Genomic DNA, 15,783 nt, shown 5'->3' on the forward strand with positions numbered 1-15,783 from the left:
CTCTTAAGAAATCCTCCTGGGGAGACTTTGCATTTATTTACACAGCCAGAAGGTGAGTGATGGGCTAATGCTAGCTGAAACAGTTTCTCCATCTTTTACAGCAACCCAACACTTCATGTTAAGGTATGGGACACTTGTATCTATTTTATTGTTTTAGGCAGTTAGGACTTATGCCAAAATGTGAAAAAGTGAGGTTTTTTATGTATAAAGTCAAATTATATATGGAAGCTACCTTTTCCTACCTAAAAACTGCTCTTCCTGACGCCAGCTGGCTTCAAGACCCATGTGTAACAACACGAGAAATGCAACCAACTAGATACCCAAATGATTTTGAGAGCGAAGTAGTCATCTTCAGAATCATGGTAAATAGCTAATCCTAGTTATTTAGACTTTTTTTTTTCTGGATAATTTGCTTATTCAGTTCAATCCACCTCTTTGGATAGTTCTCCTAAACATATTCCCAGAAAGTTAATCAGGGTAAGAGTTTGACCTAAAGAGTGTGAAGCACAAAAACTCTTGGCATTTTGAGGTTAGGAAGATGATCAATTTCTTTCCTGTATATCCTTTGCCAAGCTGTTCTCACTTTAATTTTTAAACTTGTGTAAAATTCAAAGAACATGGAACCCAGTGTCATTTATACTTGGGCCATCATGAAAAGGCAGCTTTCTCAAAAAGAATATTGGCTGTTTTCCAGGCTGCCAGAAAGCTTTTTATGGAATCTTTTAAACCATTCTCCTTTAAGCCAGAAAGGGAAATTAAATTTGGCCAAGGGTGAACGGACTACCCAAGATATGAATTGCTTCTAACAGAGACAGAATTCAAGGGAATCCTAAAGCTACCCAATTGCAGAGAAGAAAAAGTAAATCCCACCCACCCATGGAAGAGACTTTAAGTAACTTGCCGTATAGTGATGAAAATTTCTTTTTAGAGCCACCTTAGTGAATTGTCTTTACAGAAATCATTCCGGCATTTTATGCTCCTTACAGAGCAGGGTAAAGGTGCCATCTGACAAGAATGGTGTGATGATACTTTTCAACAGCTCTGTTTAAAAACAAATAAATTAATGATGCTTGAGATATGGCCTGATGAGAATTTCAGTCTTTAAGAATTAATTATGAAATATTTCAAGCATGAAGTGTAGAGAATAATGTAACAAACACTCATAAGACCTCACTCTGCTTTGCCAAATCTTAACATTTGGTCACAATTATTCAGTTTTTAAAATATAGGGTATTTTAGATGTCTACCACTCCTTCTCCTATTATTACAGAGGTGACTATGCTGATGTTGGTCATTCCAAAAATTTATTTTCCTTTAAATAAAAATGTGTCTCTAAATATATTTTAAAATATAGGCTTTATTATTATTCAGGCATGTTGAAGCCAATAGATCAGGAGACAACTGACGTCAAAAAGATAGTTTGTCATAGTCATAGATCCCAAGAGAAGAGGTTCACATGATGGGCTGGAGGTGGGGGAGGGAGGGACACAGGAAAGCACCAGAGACAATTAGAAGGCAAAGGAAACAAGGGGAGATGTCAGCAAGAACCTTGATTGTGGTTTCCACAGAACAGGCAAGAGACAAGGTAAACAGGTTAAGACTGGCTAGTGTGAGTAACTTCCAAAGTATAGCTGTTTCCAGTTGTCTGATACCTGGCCCTGGGGTGAGTAGGCCAGGGGAACACTGGCCCCTGAGTGTAAGAGTTCCATAAAGGAGGTGGCTCTGGGTATGGACTCTGGATTGGTTGGTTTGCATCGAAAGCCTCACTCACAACCCAGGTGTTTGCTGTCTCTAGGAATTAGCCAACCCTGGATGGGGCAGTCCCTGTAGGATCAGCAAAGCCCCAAGATGTCAGAGCATCAAAAATACAGAATAAAAAGACATGATTAATACAAAACAATATACTGTATTATTTTGCAGGTTGTTAACCTTTATAAAAATCATATCATACTGTTCATGTTATACATATATATCATCAACTTTTTTTTTTTCCTCTCAACATTATGCCTTGGAGATTTTTCCAGATGGCTGCATGCAGCTGTACTCAGTTCACTCCTTTTCACTTTTTTATAATTTTGCATTGTGTGAATGTGCCACAGTGTATTAATATTTATTCATGTTCCTGTTTAGGGGCATTTAAGGTGTTTCCAATTTTTTGCTATTAGTAATGATGCTACAGTGATTAATCTCTTACCTGTCTCCAAGTTCACATGTGTCAGAGAGACTTGGAATAACTGGGTCTAAGGGCATTTGTATCTTTGACTTTAGTACATACTGCCAAGTGACTCTTGAAAGCATCTACAGCAAATCACCCTTCCATCAAGAGTATAGAAAATGTAACACTGCCTCACCAGCACTGATATTATGAGAGTTTTCTTTTAATGTTTGCCAGCACTCTAGCGTATAATGGTACCTTCTTATTGCTTAAATTTGCACTTTCTTGATTACTAGTGAAGTAGAGCATCTTTTTGTATGTTTATTGACCATTTGCACTCTATCTTCTATAAATTGCCTGTTCATATCTTTTGCCAATTTTTCTGCTGAGTTGTTTTTATTTTCTTATTATCTTGTAAAGTTCTTTATACATTTCATTTGTATGTGTTGCAAATACCTTTCCCCAGTCCACTCTATAGTTTATCTTCTCTGCTTATGTATCTCTGTTTTACATAAATTTTAAGTTGCATGTCCTCTGAACAGCATATTTTATTTAAAAGTTTTAAAGCCTTGACTTTTCCCACTTAGATCTTTAGTAAACTCAGAATTGAGATTTTCATATAGTTACAAGCAAAGGTCTTATGTTATTTTTTCCACAAAGATAATCAACAATTTCAGTATCCCTTATTGATTAGTCCATATCTCCCTCCATTGATTTTTAATGATACCCTGTCATCTGTCATTTTCTTTTGTTTGTGGTCTATTCCTGTGCTCTTTATTCTCTTCCACTAGTCTATCTTTTTAATCCCTATCAGTATCACAGCATTTTAATCACTATAACTTTATAAAAGTCATATTCCCTGGTATACCACCTCCCCCAGTCTTGTTCTACCTCTTTAAAATTACTTGGGCTATTCTTTGAAAGTTGCTCTTCTATATGAATATTAATCATCTCATCAGTTTCCACACACCTATACCAAAATAAACTATTGGCCTTAGATGGGTCTTACACTGAATTTATATATTAATGTGGATTAAAACTGATATCTTCACAATATTGAAACTCCCCATTTATAAATGTGCTATTTCTGTTTGTTCAGGGTTGTTTTAATTTTTTTCAACTAAGTATTTGATTATTCCTCCAAATCTTTGAGTCTTTTTAGTCTTAGATTAATTTCTCGATATTATAAAAGTTCTGTGGCCATCATAATTGATATACTTTAAAATAATATGGGGGGTATTATTTTTGTTCACTAATCATATACCAGGTACCTGACTGGATTATCTTATTAGTTTTAATAGTGATCTCTTAAGTTGGTTACAGACTTGTAGAGACGGGGAACTTGTGGCCTTCTGGATCCTTGAGTGCAGACTTTTGACTGAATCCAAATTTTACAGAACTATTCTGTGAAGTTTGGATTCAGTTGAGCTGCACTTAGGGACCTGGAGGGACACGTGGCCTTAAGTTTGCAGATTCCTCACCTCTGCCAGGTTTTCTGTGGATGATGACAATTTCTCATTAGTAATCCAGATACATGTTTTTCTATTTCTTCTTTTACTGTGTAGGCTGGGGCATCCAGCACAGTATCAAACAGAAGAGGTAATGGCAGGCCTTCTTGCTTCATTCCAATTTTGAATGGAATGTGTCTAACATTTCACCATTGAGTATATTTATTTTAGTGTTTGATGATTTTACCCCTTATAAGATTAAGAATATTTCTCCTTTTTCTTATTTGTCAAAAAGTTTTATTATGAATGGGTTTCAGTTTTTATTATACGTGTTTTCTATGCCTAAGAAAATCACGTGGCTTTTCTCTTTTAATTTCTTTATATGGAAATTTTCTTGGATAGAGTTTTCTAATATTTAGCAACCCTTGAATTCTGGGACAAACCCAAAATAATAATGATGTATTATTTGTTTAAGCTCTACTGGATACACATTATTAATATATTATTTTCATTCTTTTATTGTCTAAATTCTTGTTCCTGTCTGGTTTTGTTACGTATGTTGCACTGGCCACATAAAATCCACTGGAGAGCATTCCATCTTTTACTAGTCTCTGGAAGAGTTTGCATAAGATTGAGATTTTTTTCATTCCTTTAAAGAGGTAGAATTTACTTCTAAAATCATATGATGCTGATCTTGTTTTTTGGTAGATAGCTTTTAAATTACCAACCCCATTTGTTTATAGCTATCGATGTATTCAGTTTTCTATATCTTCAGGAGTAAGTTTTTTTGTAATTATACATTTCTATGAAAATTATCCATATTATCTGATTTTTCAAATCTAATGTTATAAAATTATTCTTAGAGATCTCTAATTTAACACCTGTTATATCTGTAGGTAGGTGCCATTTTTCATGCCTCTCATTGCTTGAGGGTTTTTTTCTCTCTCACTTTTTTTCCCTTGCTCAGTATGGACATACTTTCTTTCTATTCCATTTATCTTTCCAAAGAATTAGCTTTTGGTCTTGTCAATCCTTTTGCCATTTTTAATTCATTTCTACTCTTCTCTTACCTTTATTTCTTTCTCTGTACTTTCTTTAGGTTTACTCTCTCAAGGCAAATTTAAATTTTGCAATGTGTTTTAAAGTTCATCTGTTAGGTTCTCATTTACTTTAGTTCTAAAATGAAAATTGATCAAGAATAATGCCTTTACCTATGTTCTGATTTAAAGGAAATCTGCACATACCTTTTGAATTAATTAATTAGAACTAGATCAGCAAGGTCGTAATTATCAGAAGGTTGCTGGTTAAAATAAAACTTCTATAATAAGTAGAATTTACAACTTTAAACAGTAGATTCAGTTTTCTTCATTAAACATTTAAATAAGTGTAGGTTTCTATAGTAATCATTTTTAATGTTAAAGTTATAAGTCAAGAGCCCTTGAAATCATTATACTGAATCTTTCACTATTATAAGAAAGTCCTTACTGATCTTAGTAATAAACTTATGAAGAAACTTAATCTTTTGATTGTAAAATAGCAAGTTAGTGTATATTAAAGTTAAACTTTAAATACCAAATTGTAATGTCTATCTTCTCAAAACAGTTCTATCAACAGTCTCTCATTTTACCAATGCTTCTTATTAAACTGCTTTGAGTTTTAAGTTCTAGCCAGAAAAAAATAAATATTGGTTTTACAATTTCCTGTTTCCACAATTCCATTGTTCTTTTACTAGTTTCTTGTATTTGAAGCTTAGCTCATTAATTTTCCATCTTTTTTCCATCTGGTATAATAATTTAAAGATATATATTTGTTCTATAATTAGCAGAGTAGCTATATCCTATAAGTTTGGTATGTTGTATTTTCATTATAGTTCAGTCCAAATAGTCCTAATTATTGTGATTTCTTCTTTGACCCATTTATGACTTAAAAGGGTGTTTGGTTGATTTGTTGGTTTGCTTCGTTTGCTTAGTTTTTGGTTTTCCAGATGGGTATATGTGTGTTGGGGATGGGGAGTTAATTATCTTTATTATGGATTTCTAGGTAATTTAATTGCATCATTGTCAAAGAACTGATTTTTTTTATACTATGTGCCTTGTGACTTTGCTCTCGGTCAATTTTTTTTTTTTTTTTTTTTGGTATTCCTTATTGACTTGGTGGGTTTTCCAGCCATCATGAAAACCCACCTCTTCAATAAGAAACACTAACTTCTTCATTCACTATTCCTTTTGTGTATGTGTACCTTCCTACTGAATTAAATTTTCTTACTCTCTAAAGGAATTCTTTTGCTAAAAGTTTACTAGTGGCTAATTAAATTTGTGCAGAAGTATCTTTATTTTATCCTCACATTTGAATGATAATTTTCTAACTTATAGCATTCTAAATTGCCAGTTTTCTTTAATAATTTTGAAGATTTTTTACAATGGTTTTTAATTATTTTTTCTTTGAAGATAATCTACCTTTTTCTCTCTGCTTACATTTAAAATATTTTCTCTTATGGCTCTACAGTTCTAATTCACAGGTACCTGGCAGTGGAATTATTTTTGTTTCCCTCCCTGGAATTTGTTGAGATTTCTGAATCTGAGGATTTGTATCTTTTGTAAGTTATGAAGAATGTCTTGATTTTATTTTATTGAAAATTGCCTATCCTCTGTTTTCTGTACCTTTCTTTCTAGAATGCATATGATTTATAGAAAGAGAAAGAAAAAGAGAAAGAAAAGGAAGGAAGGAAAAAAGGAAGGAAAGAAAGAACCTTTGCATTCCATCCTCCGTGTCTCATCTTACATAACAGTTTGGCATCAAAACGCAAATCCCTTGGTTACCAAGTTCAGAAACTCCACCAGGTTATCTTAGCTTCAGTTTACTCTCTTAGAATTCTGGTTTGCGTCTACCACTCAGGTTCCAACTGGTACTCAGTTGCTTTACTCTGGGCCCCTGAAGATTTATCATATTTCCTTGCAAGTTCAGCTGTGCATTTAAAATAATATTTGTTATGTTTTGTAGAAGACTTCCATGTGCTTTTTAGTGAAAATATCTTCAAACTATCTAGTTTATAACATCCCAGGAAATTGAAATAAATGAATTTTTTTGATCTTCAAAAGAGATTTAATTATGTTAATAAGTTTGAACCACTTAACACAGGCATGGTCCTTGAAAATTTTAGAAAATGTGCATGTTACTAGGGCTGAATCAAAAAATACTACCTAGCTAACTTGTTATCAAATAGAAGTCAACTATTCAAGACTCTGCTCTCTGTATATGTCATTAATTAACATCTTTAAATTTTCAATTTCCTTGAAACTTGTAGACTATTTTAAAGCAATTTTATTATCCGCTTTTTTAAGTTTTATTATCTGCTTTTTTCAGTTTTTTTTTATATTTGTTAAATTTTTTTTTTTATTATTTCAGCATATTATGGGGGTACAGATGTTTAGGTTACGTATGTTGCCCTTGCCCCCTCCCCCCCAAGTAAGTCCGAGTTTCAAATGTGTCCATCCCTCGGATGGTGCGCATTGCACTCTTGGTGTATGCAAATACCCGTCCCCTCCTCCCCCCTGCCCGACATCCAATAGATGTTATTCTTATATGTGCACTTATGTGTTGATCAGTTAATACCAATTTGATGGTGAGTACATGTGGTGCAGCTTTTCAGTTTTTTTATCATTCTTCTGTCTTATGATAGGAACAAAAGAAACCTGTATATGTTAACTAAGGTTAAATGAGTAAAGATAGTGTAAACTAATATTGATTCTTTTCAGATGAACATTCTAGAAGTAGATATTCTTCTTTGATCCTAAATTAGATCATCTTTTATTTAAATGCATCTTTTATAGACTATGCTTTTAGTATGACCTGATAGTTTTGAGGCCCAGACTCAAAATTCACCTGCTCCTACCAATTTTTCTGTTATATATTTATGTACTTCGGCATTTTTCTCATTTTAATCTTTGTGTAACATTTGTAGTTATTACATAAACTATAGCCCACAATTGTTTTCTGGCAGTTCCAAGGTTTCTGGTTTTGCATTACAACAAGTATAGAAATCCCTCCAAAGCAAGAATAGCACATAGGATACTCTCTTATGATTCCTCGTCATGGAGTTGGTGCATCTGGTAGCCAAACACAAACAAGGTGAACAAAAGACCTGATTGCCTAAGTAACAATTCTATCTGAAACAGGAATTGCACTAACATGAATAAATGATAAGATACTAAAGCAATAAAATGTTTATGAAATAATCCAAGTCCACAGTGTTTCATTATAATTCCTACTCACAGATGGCCTTATGGAAGGAAGGGTTTGAAGTGGAAAGAAAAGCAAATCCCTATTAATGAGTTACAAAGCAAGAAAAAGCCAGAGGGAGAAAAGCCAGAGGAAAGAATGATATTTTTGTTGTAGAGATTCCCAAAAGATCACTTGTAATTTCATACCCAAGCCTAGAATTTTCAGATTGTGCAATAGCCAATCACTCCAACAAATGTTTATTGACTGACTAACTGTCATGCACCAGGCACTGTTCTGGGCATTTGGAATACAGCAGTAACAAACCAAACAAAATTTTTTGCCCTCATGAAGCTTGAATTCTAGTTATGAGGAAGAGATAAATAAAATAAATACATGAATATACAAATATATAAATAAATAGAATGTATAACATGTCAGAAGTACCATGAAGAAAAATTTAAGCAGCAGAAAAGGTGGCCAGGGCCCAAGATGGGTAGATTGTCATTTCAAATAGGGTGGTTAAGGAAAGCCTCACTGAGAAAGTGACATTTGAGCAAATAGAGGGCTTATGATCAAGTCATAAGGATATCTGGGAGAAGAATGTTCCAGACAGAACTGCAAATGCAGAAACGTTAGGCAAGAAAAAAACTGACATGCCCAAGGAACAGCAAGAGGGTGCTGTGACGAGATCAGGAGGAGCAAAGGGGAGTTGTCAAAAGTGAGGAGAGAGGAACTATGGGGATAGAGTTTTCCTGATTGAGATGAGGAGCTATTGAAAGGAATTCCAAGGCAGATGTGAGACAAATATTTCAAGCAGAAGAAAATGGCAAAGCTGGAGGTGGCTGAAGTTAAGAGAAGACCTCTTATAAGTGGGAGAAATCATGGCACGTTTTTATATTAGAAGGGAAAATAGATGAATGAAATGTATGAAAGAAAGTGGAAAATTGCTGCAGTGGTTACTGGGGTTAGAAGAGAAGAGGAAGAGACCCAGTGCACATTGGAGAGGCTGTTCCTAGACAGGACCCTGGAGAGCTCACCCATGGTGACAGCAGGGAAGGCAGCGAGTATAAATCACAGGAGCAGGTGGGTTGATCAGGCAGTGAGCCACCTGAGAGCAGGAGGAAGTTTTCTTCTATTGGTTTTATTTTCCCTTGGAATAGGAAGCAAGGTCAGCTGAGAAAGACAATAAAGGAAAAGGTGTTTGGGGTTGGAGTAGAGAAAGAGAAGGGGCCTCACACAGGGCTACAGAAGGCAACAGAGTCATGGGGACAAGCAAGGTACATATCCGAGCTCTGCCATCTATCAGCCATGTGATCCTGTGTAAATTTTCTATTCTCCCTAAACTCCAGTTTCCTCATGCAAAATGCAGTGAATGATAGTGCCAATATCACTGCTTCTTGGAGAGGATGAAAAAAGAGAATGCGAAAGCAATTTCAACCATTACTCTTATAGTAAGCACTTAGTATATGTTAGCTGTTAGCCGTATTATACATTAGGTACTCAATTATTTATTTTATGTGATATTTTATGTCTACTCTCTTTACAGGAGGTTTGTCCTCACCAAGCTTCGAGTCATCCCAAAAGGCGCGTTTTCAGGATTTGGGGACCTGGAGAAAATGTACGTACCCAACACTGCTGTGAGTGAATGCTTCAAGTGGGCTATAGGCAGCAACCTCCAATCACATCTAGCATGTACTCTGTATTTAGAAGCCAGACCGACATGGCCAAGCCAACTTTTCACATCTCCTCCCATTTTATTTTCTTAACCATGGTTCCTAAGTGACAGTGTGGAATCTTTCATTGTGGCCATTGAAATGAGCAAAAGCCAATTCAAGCAATCCTCTCTTTTTTTGGTATAAAGCATTGCTCCGAAAGTACCTGTGGGTGGAATTTTCATAAACCAAAGCCTGTTTTTTTCTGCTGACATTCATTCTCTTTCAGAGATACTTTCTACTATTTCTGATTAATTTTTTTAAATTGACAGCAGAGTGTAACATTTGTGCTTTAGAGATTCTCTACACTTCTGTTCCCAAGCTATGTATGCAGACAAATGGTAATTGATATATAAACATTTAAAAGTATTAGGAAAGTTTACAGTACTGACAGAGAAGACTCCTTTGTTACTGCAGACATTGACTTCTTAATGGGCTGGTTTAATTTAGGGTTTTCCCCAAATACAGTTTTCTCAAAGTGGAATACATTAGTAAAAAACAGAATGAATCCTCCCACACTTAAAGTAACCTGCCCTCCTTTAAAGGTTCTTGATCCCACCTCCTGAGCCTTTAGGGCCAGGGAGATGTGTTCTTCTCTACAGTGACACAGCCAGGAGTTAGGACTTAAATGCCAGTAAGTAAAGCAATGGGTAGATGAAGTATACAAAAGGGAATAAGTTTTTTTAACTGTAAGAAGAAAGCAACTCTCCAGTTCACATGTTTCTCCTTCTTGGAGTCATTCAATTTTTCTTCTTGGTTCTTTTACCCCCTCTTAAAAATATTATGTGCTGAGGTTGGAGGAAATGAGAAAGGAATTCCTTAACAAAAGGAATACGATGAGGAATACAAAAGAGTAGCAATGTTTTTCAGCAGTTAAGCCACTTGCTTAAAGGAGGGTGGTCAGAATGCTGGCTTTCCGTGTTAGTTTTAATATAAACTTATTGCGTAACCTTAATTAAAACACCTTATCTTCCAGAGGTTTCATCTCCTTGTCTGTATTAACAGGGGCTTTAAAAGGGGATGTAAGTGATCTCTAATTTCTATCCCTATGTTGGCTGAGAGCTCAGTTTAAGACCCATAGTCTTCCAGGAATAGAGTTGGAGAATGTTGTCATCACCCTGCCTGGAGCTAACATAGACTAGCTGACTGTTGAACATAACTGTGTCTCCCAAACATCCCTATAATTACATAGAAATATATCCTAAAGACAGGAATATCAGATTTCACAAATATCCACTTCAATCAAATTTAATCCAGCAGGTGTGACTGACCCCTCACTGGGGGTGCAGCATCAGACACGACCCTCCTGCGGTGGTGTGAGGGTTGAGCTGAGCTGACGTAGCAATAACCCAAGAGGCAGAGCAGCTGGCTCAGGAGCTCAGCTTGCTCGACACAGCTTGTTCATTTCCACCTCATGTCTTCATTAATCAGCTGATACTGACACAGTGAGATGCCAAGATAATATGAAATTGATCTTATTTTTTTTAAGACTTTTTATACCCTAAGGCTTCAAGAGCAAACCCTACCAGAGGGCCTGACACTAAATTGAACTCTGGGGAGACTTTTGTACCCCGCAGTCTATATGCTCACCTCCATCCATTGCCTCACCTTCTATTCTTGGTCACTGCAAGTTCTCATCTCCTTTCCCCTTCACTTGTCTTCTTCCTCTAGTTGTTAACCATTTTCCTGAACTTAATAAATACTGGCTTTTTCTTCAGTCTTTCCATCTCCACAAATCGCAGAGCTCCTGTCATTCATTCCGCACATGTGGCCAAATTTCACCCATCTATTTTACAAAGAAGAAAAAGAAAAGCTTTCTGTATAACTTCCACCTTCCTATCATGCTGCCTTCTTCTCTTTCCCGTCATGACCACTCTTTTGAAAGAGCTGCCTGCATTTACTGCCTTTCTATCCTCTTTTCAATCACTCTCCAGCCTGCCCACTTCTATTTAGCCACGAATTCTTCAACATTATTAAATTATTCTATCCAAGGTCCCAACAATACATATCTGCCAGATCAAATGACTTCTAATCTACTCTGTCTTCTTAGTACTGACTCTATATGTAGCTTTTGATTTCCTTGACCATTAGTGTGATTCTTCTCAGCACCCTTTCCCCTTTTAACTTTTGGGACACCACACTCTCCTGCTCCCTGTTAACCTCCCAGGCTGCTCCATATCCAGTTCTCATCATCTTTCGTGTCCCCGACTACCCCTCAAAAGTTTAGATATTCAAGGGCTCCACTTTGGGCCATTTTCTTTTATTTAATAGGCCTATCCTCCCCCAACCATTATTCATCAAATAATGTTTTACTACAAGGGCTCCTAAACATTCATCTGCAACCTCTCTTCTGAGTCTATAATTCTTGTTTTGAAATGGAGAGATGCCTAAACATCTACACCTGTCTGAACTGAAAATACCTGAAATTTAACATATGCAGAACTAGCTCATTATCCTTATCCTTAAATTTCTCATCTTTTCATATTGCCCAACAAATAACATCCTCCTCTTCCCAGGTTCCCAAGCAAGAAAATCCCAAGCCTCCCTTGACTCAAGTGACTTCTCTATCCCTCATATACCCAGGTACTCCTCTAGTCCTATTGCCCGCCCCTCAAGTGTACTCTGGAGTTCAGCCCCCTACTCACTCCTCCTGCTGTGAGGTCCAAAGTTTCATCAGCATTTATATAGCCTACTGCATGAAGGTATTGTGCCTATCCCAGCTCCCATCTTCCTGCCACTCAGCTACCAAACCAATTGCCTTGCAGAAGAACTTCTGGGGACCCTCATTACTGCAGACCTAAGTCCCTGGCACAGAAATCAACACCCTATATCTCCCACACTTTCACCAAGTGGGACAATTTTCCATTCCCCAAGCACTGTCATTACCAGGCATCACGTTGCTTATTTAGAATGTGACAGCTGATTCTTGGGACAATGTCTAGTGCATAGATCTATCAAAAAATATTAGTAGTTGCAGGGGAATGAATGAAGGAGTAAACAGATGAACGAAATATACTTTCACACTGCTCTTATATAGATGCTATCTGTCTGCCTAAAATTCTACTTGGTAAAATCCTGCTTTTCATCTAAGGGCCAGATGAAATGTTGACTCCTCTATAGAGCCTTTTCAGAACTTTCCCAGTGCTTCCAGACTATAACCCTGTGTTTCTCTGCTGATTACTGATGTTGAGCATTTTTTCATATGCCTGTTGGCCATTTGTACATCTTTTGAGAGATGTCTGTTGAGACTTTTTGCCCATTTTTAAATCTGATTATTTTTTCCTATAAAATTGATTTTCGTTTATATTCTGGATGTTAATCCCTTGTCAAATGAATAGTTTGCAAATGTTTTCTTCCATTCTGTGGGCTGTCTCTTCATTCCACTGATTGTTTCCATTGCTTACAAAAGATTTTTAGTTTAATATAATTCCATTTTTCTATTAATGGTTTAGTTGCCTGTACTTTTGAGGTCTTCTCCATAAGATCTTTGACCAGAACAATTTCCTTAAGCATTTTACCTATGTTTTCTTCTAGTAGTTCCATGGTTTCAGGTGTTATATTTTAGTCTTTAATCTATTTTGAGTTGATTTTTGTATATGGTGAGAGATGGGATCTAGTTTCATTTTTCTGTATATGGATATTTAGTTTTCTCAGCATCATTTATTAAAGAAACTGTCCTTTCCCCAATGAAAGTCCTTGGCACCTTTGTCAAAAATCAGTGGGCTGTAAATACATGGATTTATGTCTGGGTTCTCTATTCTATCCCATTGATCTATGGGTTGGTTTTCATGCCAGTAGCATGATGTTTTGATAAACATAGCTTTGGAGTACATAATGAAGGTAGTGTGATGCCTCCAGCTTTATTCTTTTTTAACAGTATTGCATTGGCTAATCAGGGTCTTTTGTGATTTCATATGAACTTTAGGATTACCTTTTTCTATTTCTGTGAAGAAAGTCATTGGTATTTTGACAGGGATTGCATTGAATCTGTAGGTCACTTTTAGCAGGATGGTCATTTTCACAATATTCTTTCAATCCATAAACATAGAATGTGTTTCCATTTTTTGTGTCCCCTTCAATTTTTTTTATCAGTGTTTTATAGCTTTCCCTACAGAGATTTTTCATCCTCACAGTCACACAAGAGATAGCTACCAGCATTAGTGCCATTTTACAGATGAGGAAATAGTCTTAAAGAGATTGAATTCCCTGTCTAAGGTAACACAGTGGGTAAGCAACAAAAAAAGATGTTCCAGAATGGAATGCACCTCATCTGCGTGGAAGTAGACTAGCTGGTAGAGATTCTGAGTTCACACATCTTTATTTCCTTCTCCCTTTAGATCTGCCCCATGTTGTACAAGTGTTTTAACCTCTCTGATTTTCATCTCCCTCACTGTACAATGTTAATAATAAGGCATATTTCATAAGATTGTCAAGGCCCTTAATACCCAATCTCAGCGTCTGGCACAACATGGGCATTTGATGAGTTTAGTTCTTCCCCCTTCCATTAGAATGATTCAAAGTACACATCCCAATCCTCACTTGATTCTTCCTCATTCATTAACTCAGATTAACCCAGCTGCCTCTGCTTCTAAGGAACAGGAGCTTCTCCACGAGAAATGAAATAGCCACTATTGACACCTTAGCTTTTATCAGCATCACTACCTCAAACCTCCCTATTCTTCCTTGCTTTGGGACTTGCTCGGGGGGGGGGGAGGAAATCATTAAACTCTCTGCAATGTGAAGTGGCTTTGCAAAGTGCACTGTAAACTGTTTACATTGTCTTTAATTACTTTGAAGCCATATGTCAGCTCCGTATAAAGTGTGAAGATTACACTGAATAGGGTAGGGGGAGTAAGTGACAATGTGGTGATTTATGGTAACCAGAAAAATTATGTATGGAAATGAGTGTGATTTAAAAACACATCTATGTGTTATTATAACACTGGAGGGGGAAAAAGCCAGTTTATAACAAAATATCTTTGAAAATAGGAACATGATGAATATGTAAATGAGACCAATCAACATCAGCTGAGATATGGTATATGCAGATGAGGCGGCAATGAGCCAAAATGTGAAATAGCTCCCAAACCATAAATATGAACCATATAAAATTCATTTGAAATATTCATGATAACATAAGGACAAAAAATATAATCAAGTGATTTACTTGCATATAAAAAGAAGAACACTGGTCTGACACTAAAGCATCCATTCCCAGATCACTGAGGAAAGAAAAGTTAACACAGGCACTTTTAGAGGAAGAAATTTATTGAATGAGAACCATTGCAAGCACATTAAAAAATTTGAGGATCCTCCCAATTCTCAGTTCTTTTCATTTTAATTTTTAATTATTATGGATACATAAGACTTGTATATCTGTAGAGGGTATCTGTGTAGTTTTGATACAAGCATACAATGTGAATTAATCAAATCGGGGTAATTGAGTTATTCATCACCTCAGGCATTTAACATTTCTTTGTGTTAGGAACATTCCAGTTCCACTATTTTAATTATTTTAAGTATACCCTAACTTATTGTTGATTATAGTTACTTTTTTGTGCTATCAAATATTGTTCATTCTATTTAACTATCTCACTGTGTTTTTGCACCCATTAACCATCCCTACTTTATCTCCTACTCCTCACTACATTTCCCAGCCTATGGTAACCATCATTCTACTCTTTGTCCTCATGAGATCAATTGTTTTAAAATTTAGCTCCAACGTATGAGTGAGAACATGTACAATTTTTCTTTCTATGCTTTGCTTATTTCACTTAACATAATGGTTTCCAGTTCTATGCATGTTGTTGCAAATGGCAGGATTTCATTCTTTTTTGTGGCCGTGTAATATTCCATTATGTGTATGTACCACAATTTCTTTATCCATTGATAGACACTTAGGTTGATTCCATATCTTGGCTATTGTAAATAGGGCTACAATAAACATAGGAGCAGATTTATCTTTTCAATATACTGAATTCCCAACCTTTGGATATATACTCTGCAGTAGGATGAATGGATCATTTGATAGTTCTATTTTTTAGTCTTTTGAGGAACCTTCATACAGTTTCCATAGAGGTTGCACTGATTTACATTCACAACAGTGTATGAGGATGTTCCTCTTTCTCCACGTTCTCAACAGCATTCATTATTGCCTGTCTTTTTGATAAAAGCCACTTTACATGAGGTGAGAGGATATCTCATTGTGGTTTTGATTTGCATTTTTCTGATGACTAATGATGTTGAA

At 36.0% G+C, this 15,783-nt stretch overlaps 1 protein-coding gene across 2 annotated transcripts in view; it reads left to right on the forward strand.

Annotated features, from left to right (window-relative positions):
* Nucleotides 1-15,783, forward strand: part of FSHR (follicle stimulating hormone receptor) — a 201,453-nt gene that overhangs the window by 69,174 nt on the left and 116,496 nt on the right. For both annotated transcript variants that reach the window (XM_012638857.1, XM_012638858.1), the window contains exon 2: nt 9,371-9,442. In XM_012638857.1, coding sequence (XP_012494311.1) covers nt 9,371-9,442 — 72 coding nt within the window. The remainder of the gene's footprint in view (nt 1-9,370; nt 9,443-15,783) is intronic.

This window comes from Propithecus coquereli, unplaced genomic scaffold (assembly GCF_000956105.1).
Source record: "Propithecus coquereli isolate 6110/MARCELLA unplaced genomic scaffold, Pcoq_1.0 Scaffold136, whole genome shotgun sequence".
Taxonomy (NCBI): Eukaryota; Metazoa; Chordata; class Mammalia; order Primates; family Indriidae; genus Propithecus; species Propithecus coquereli.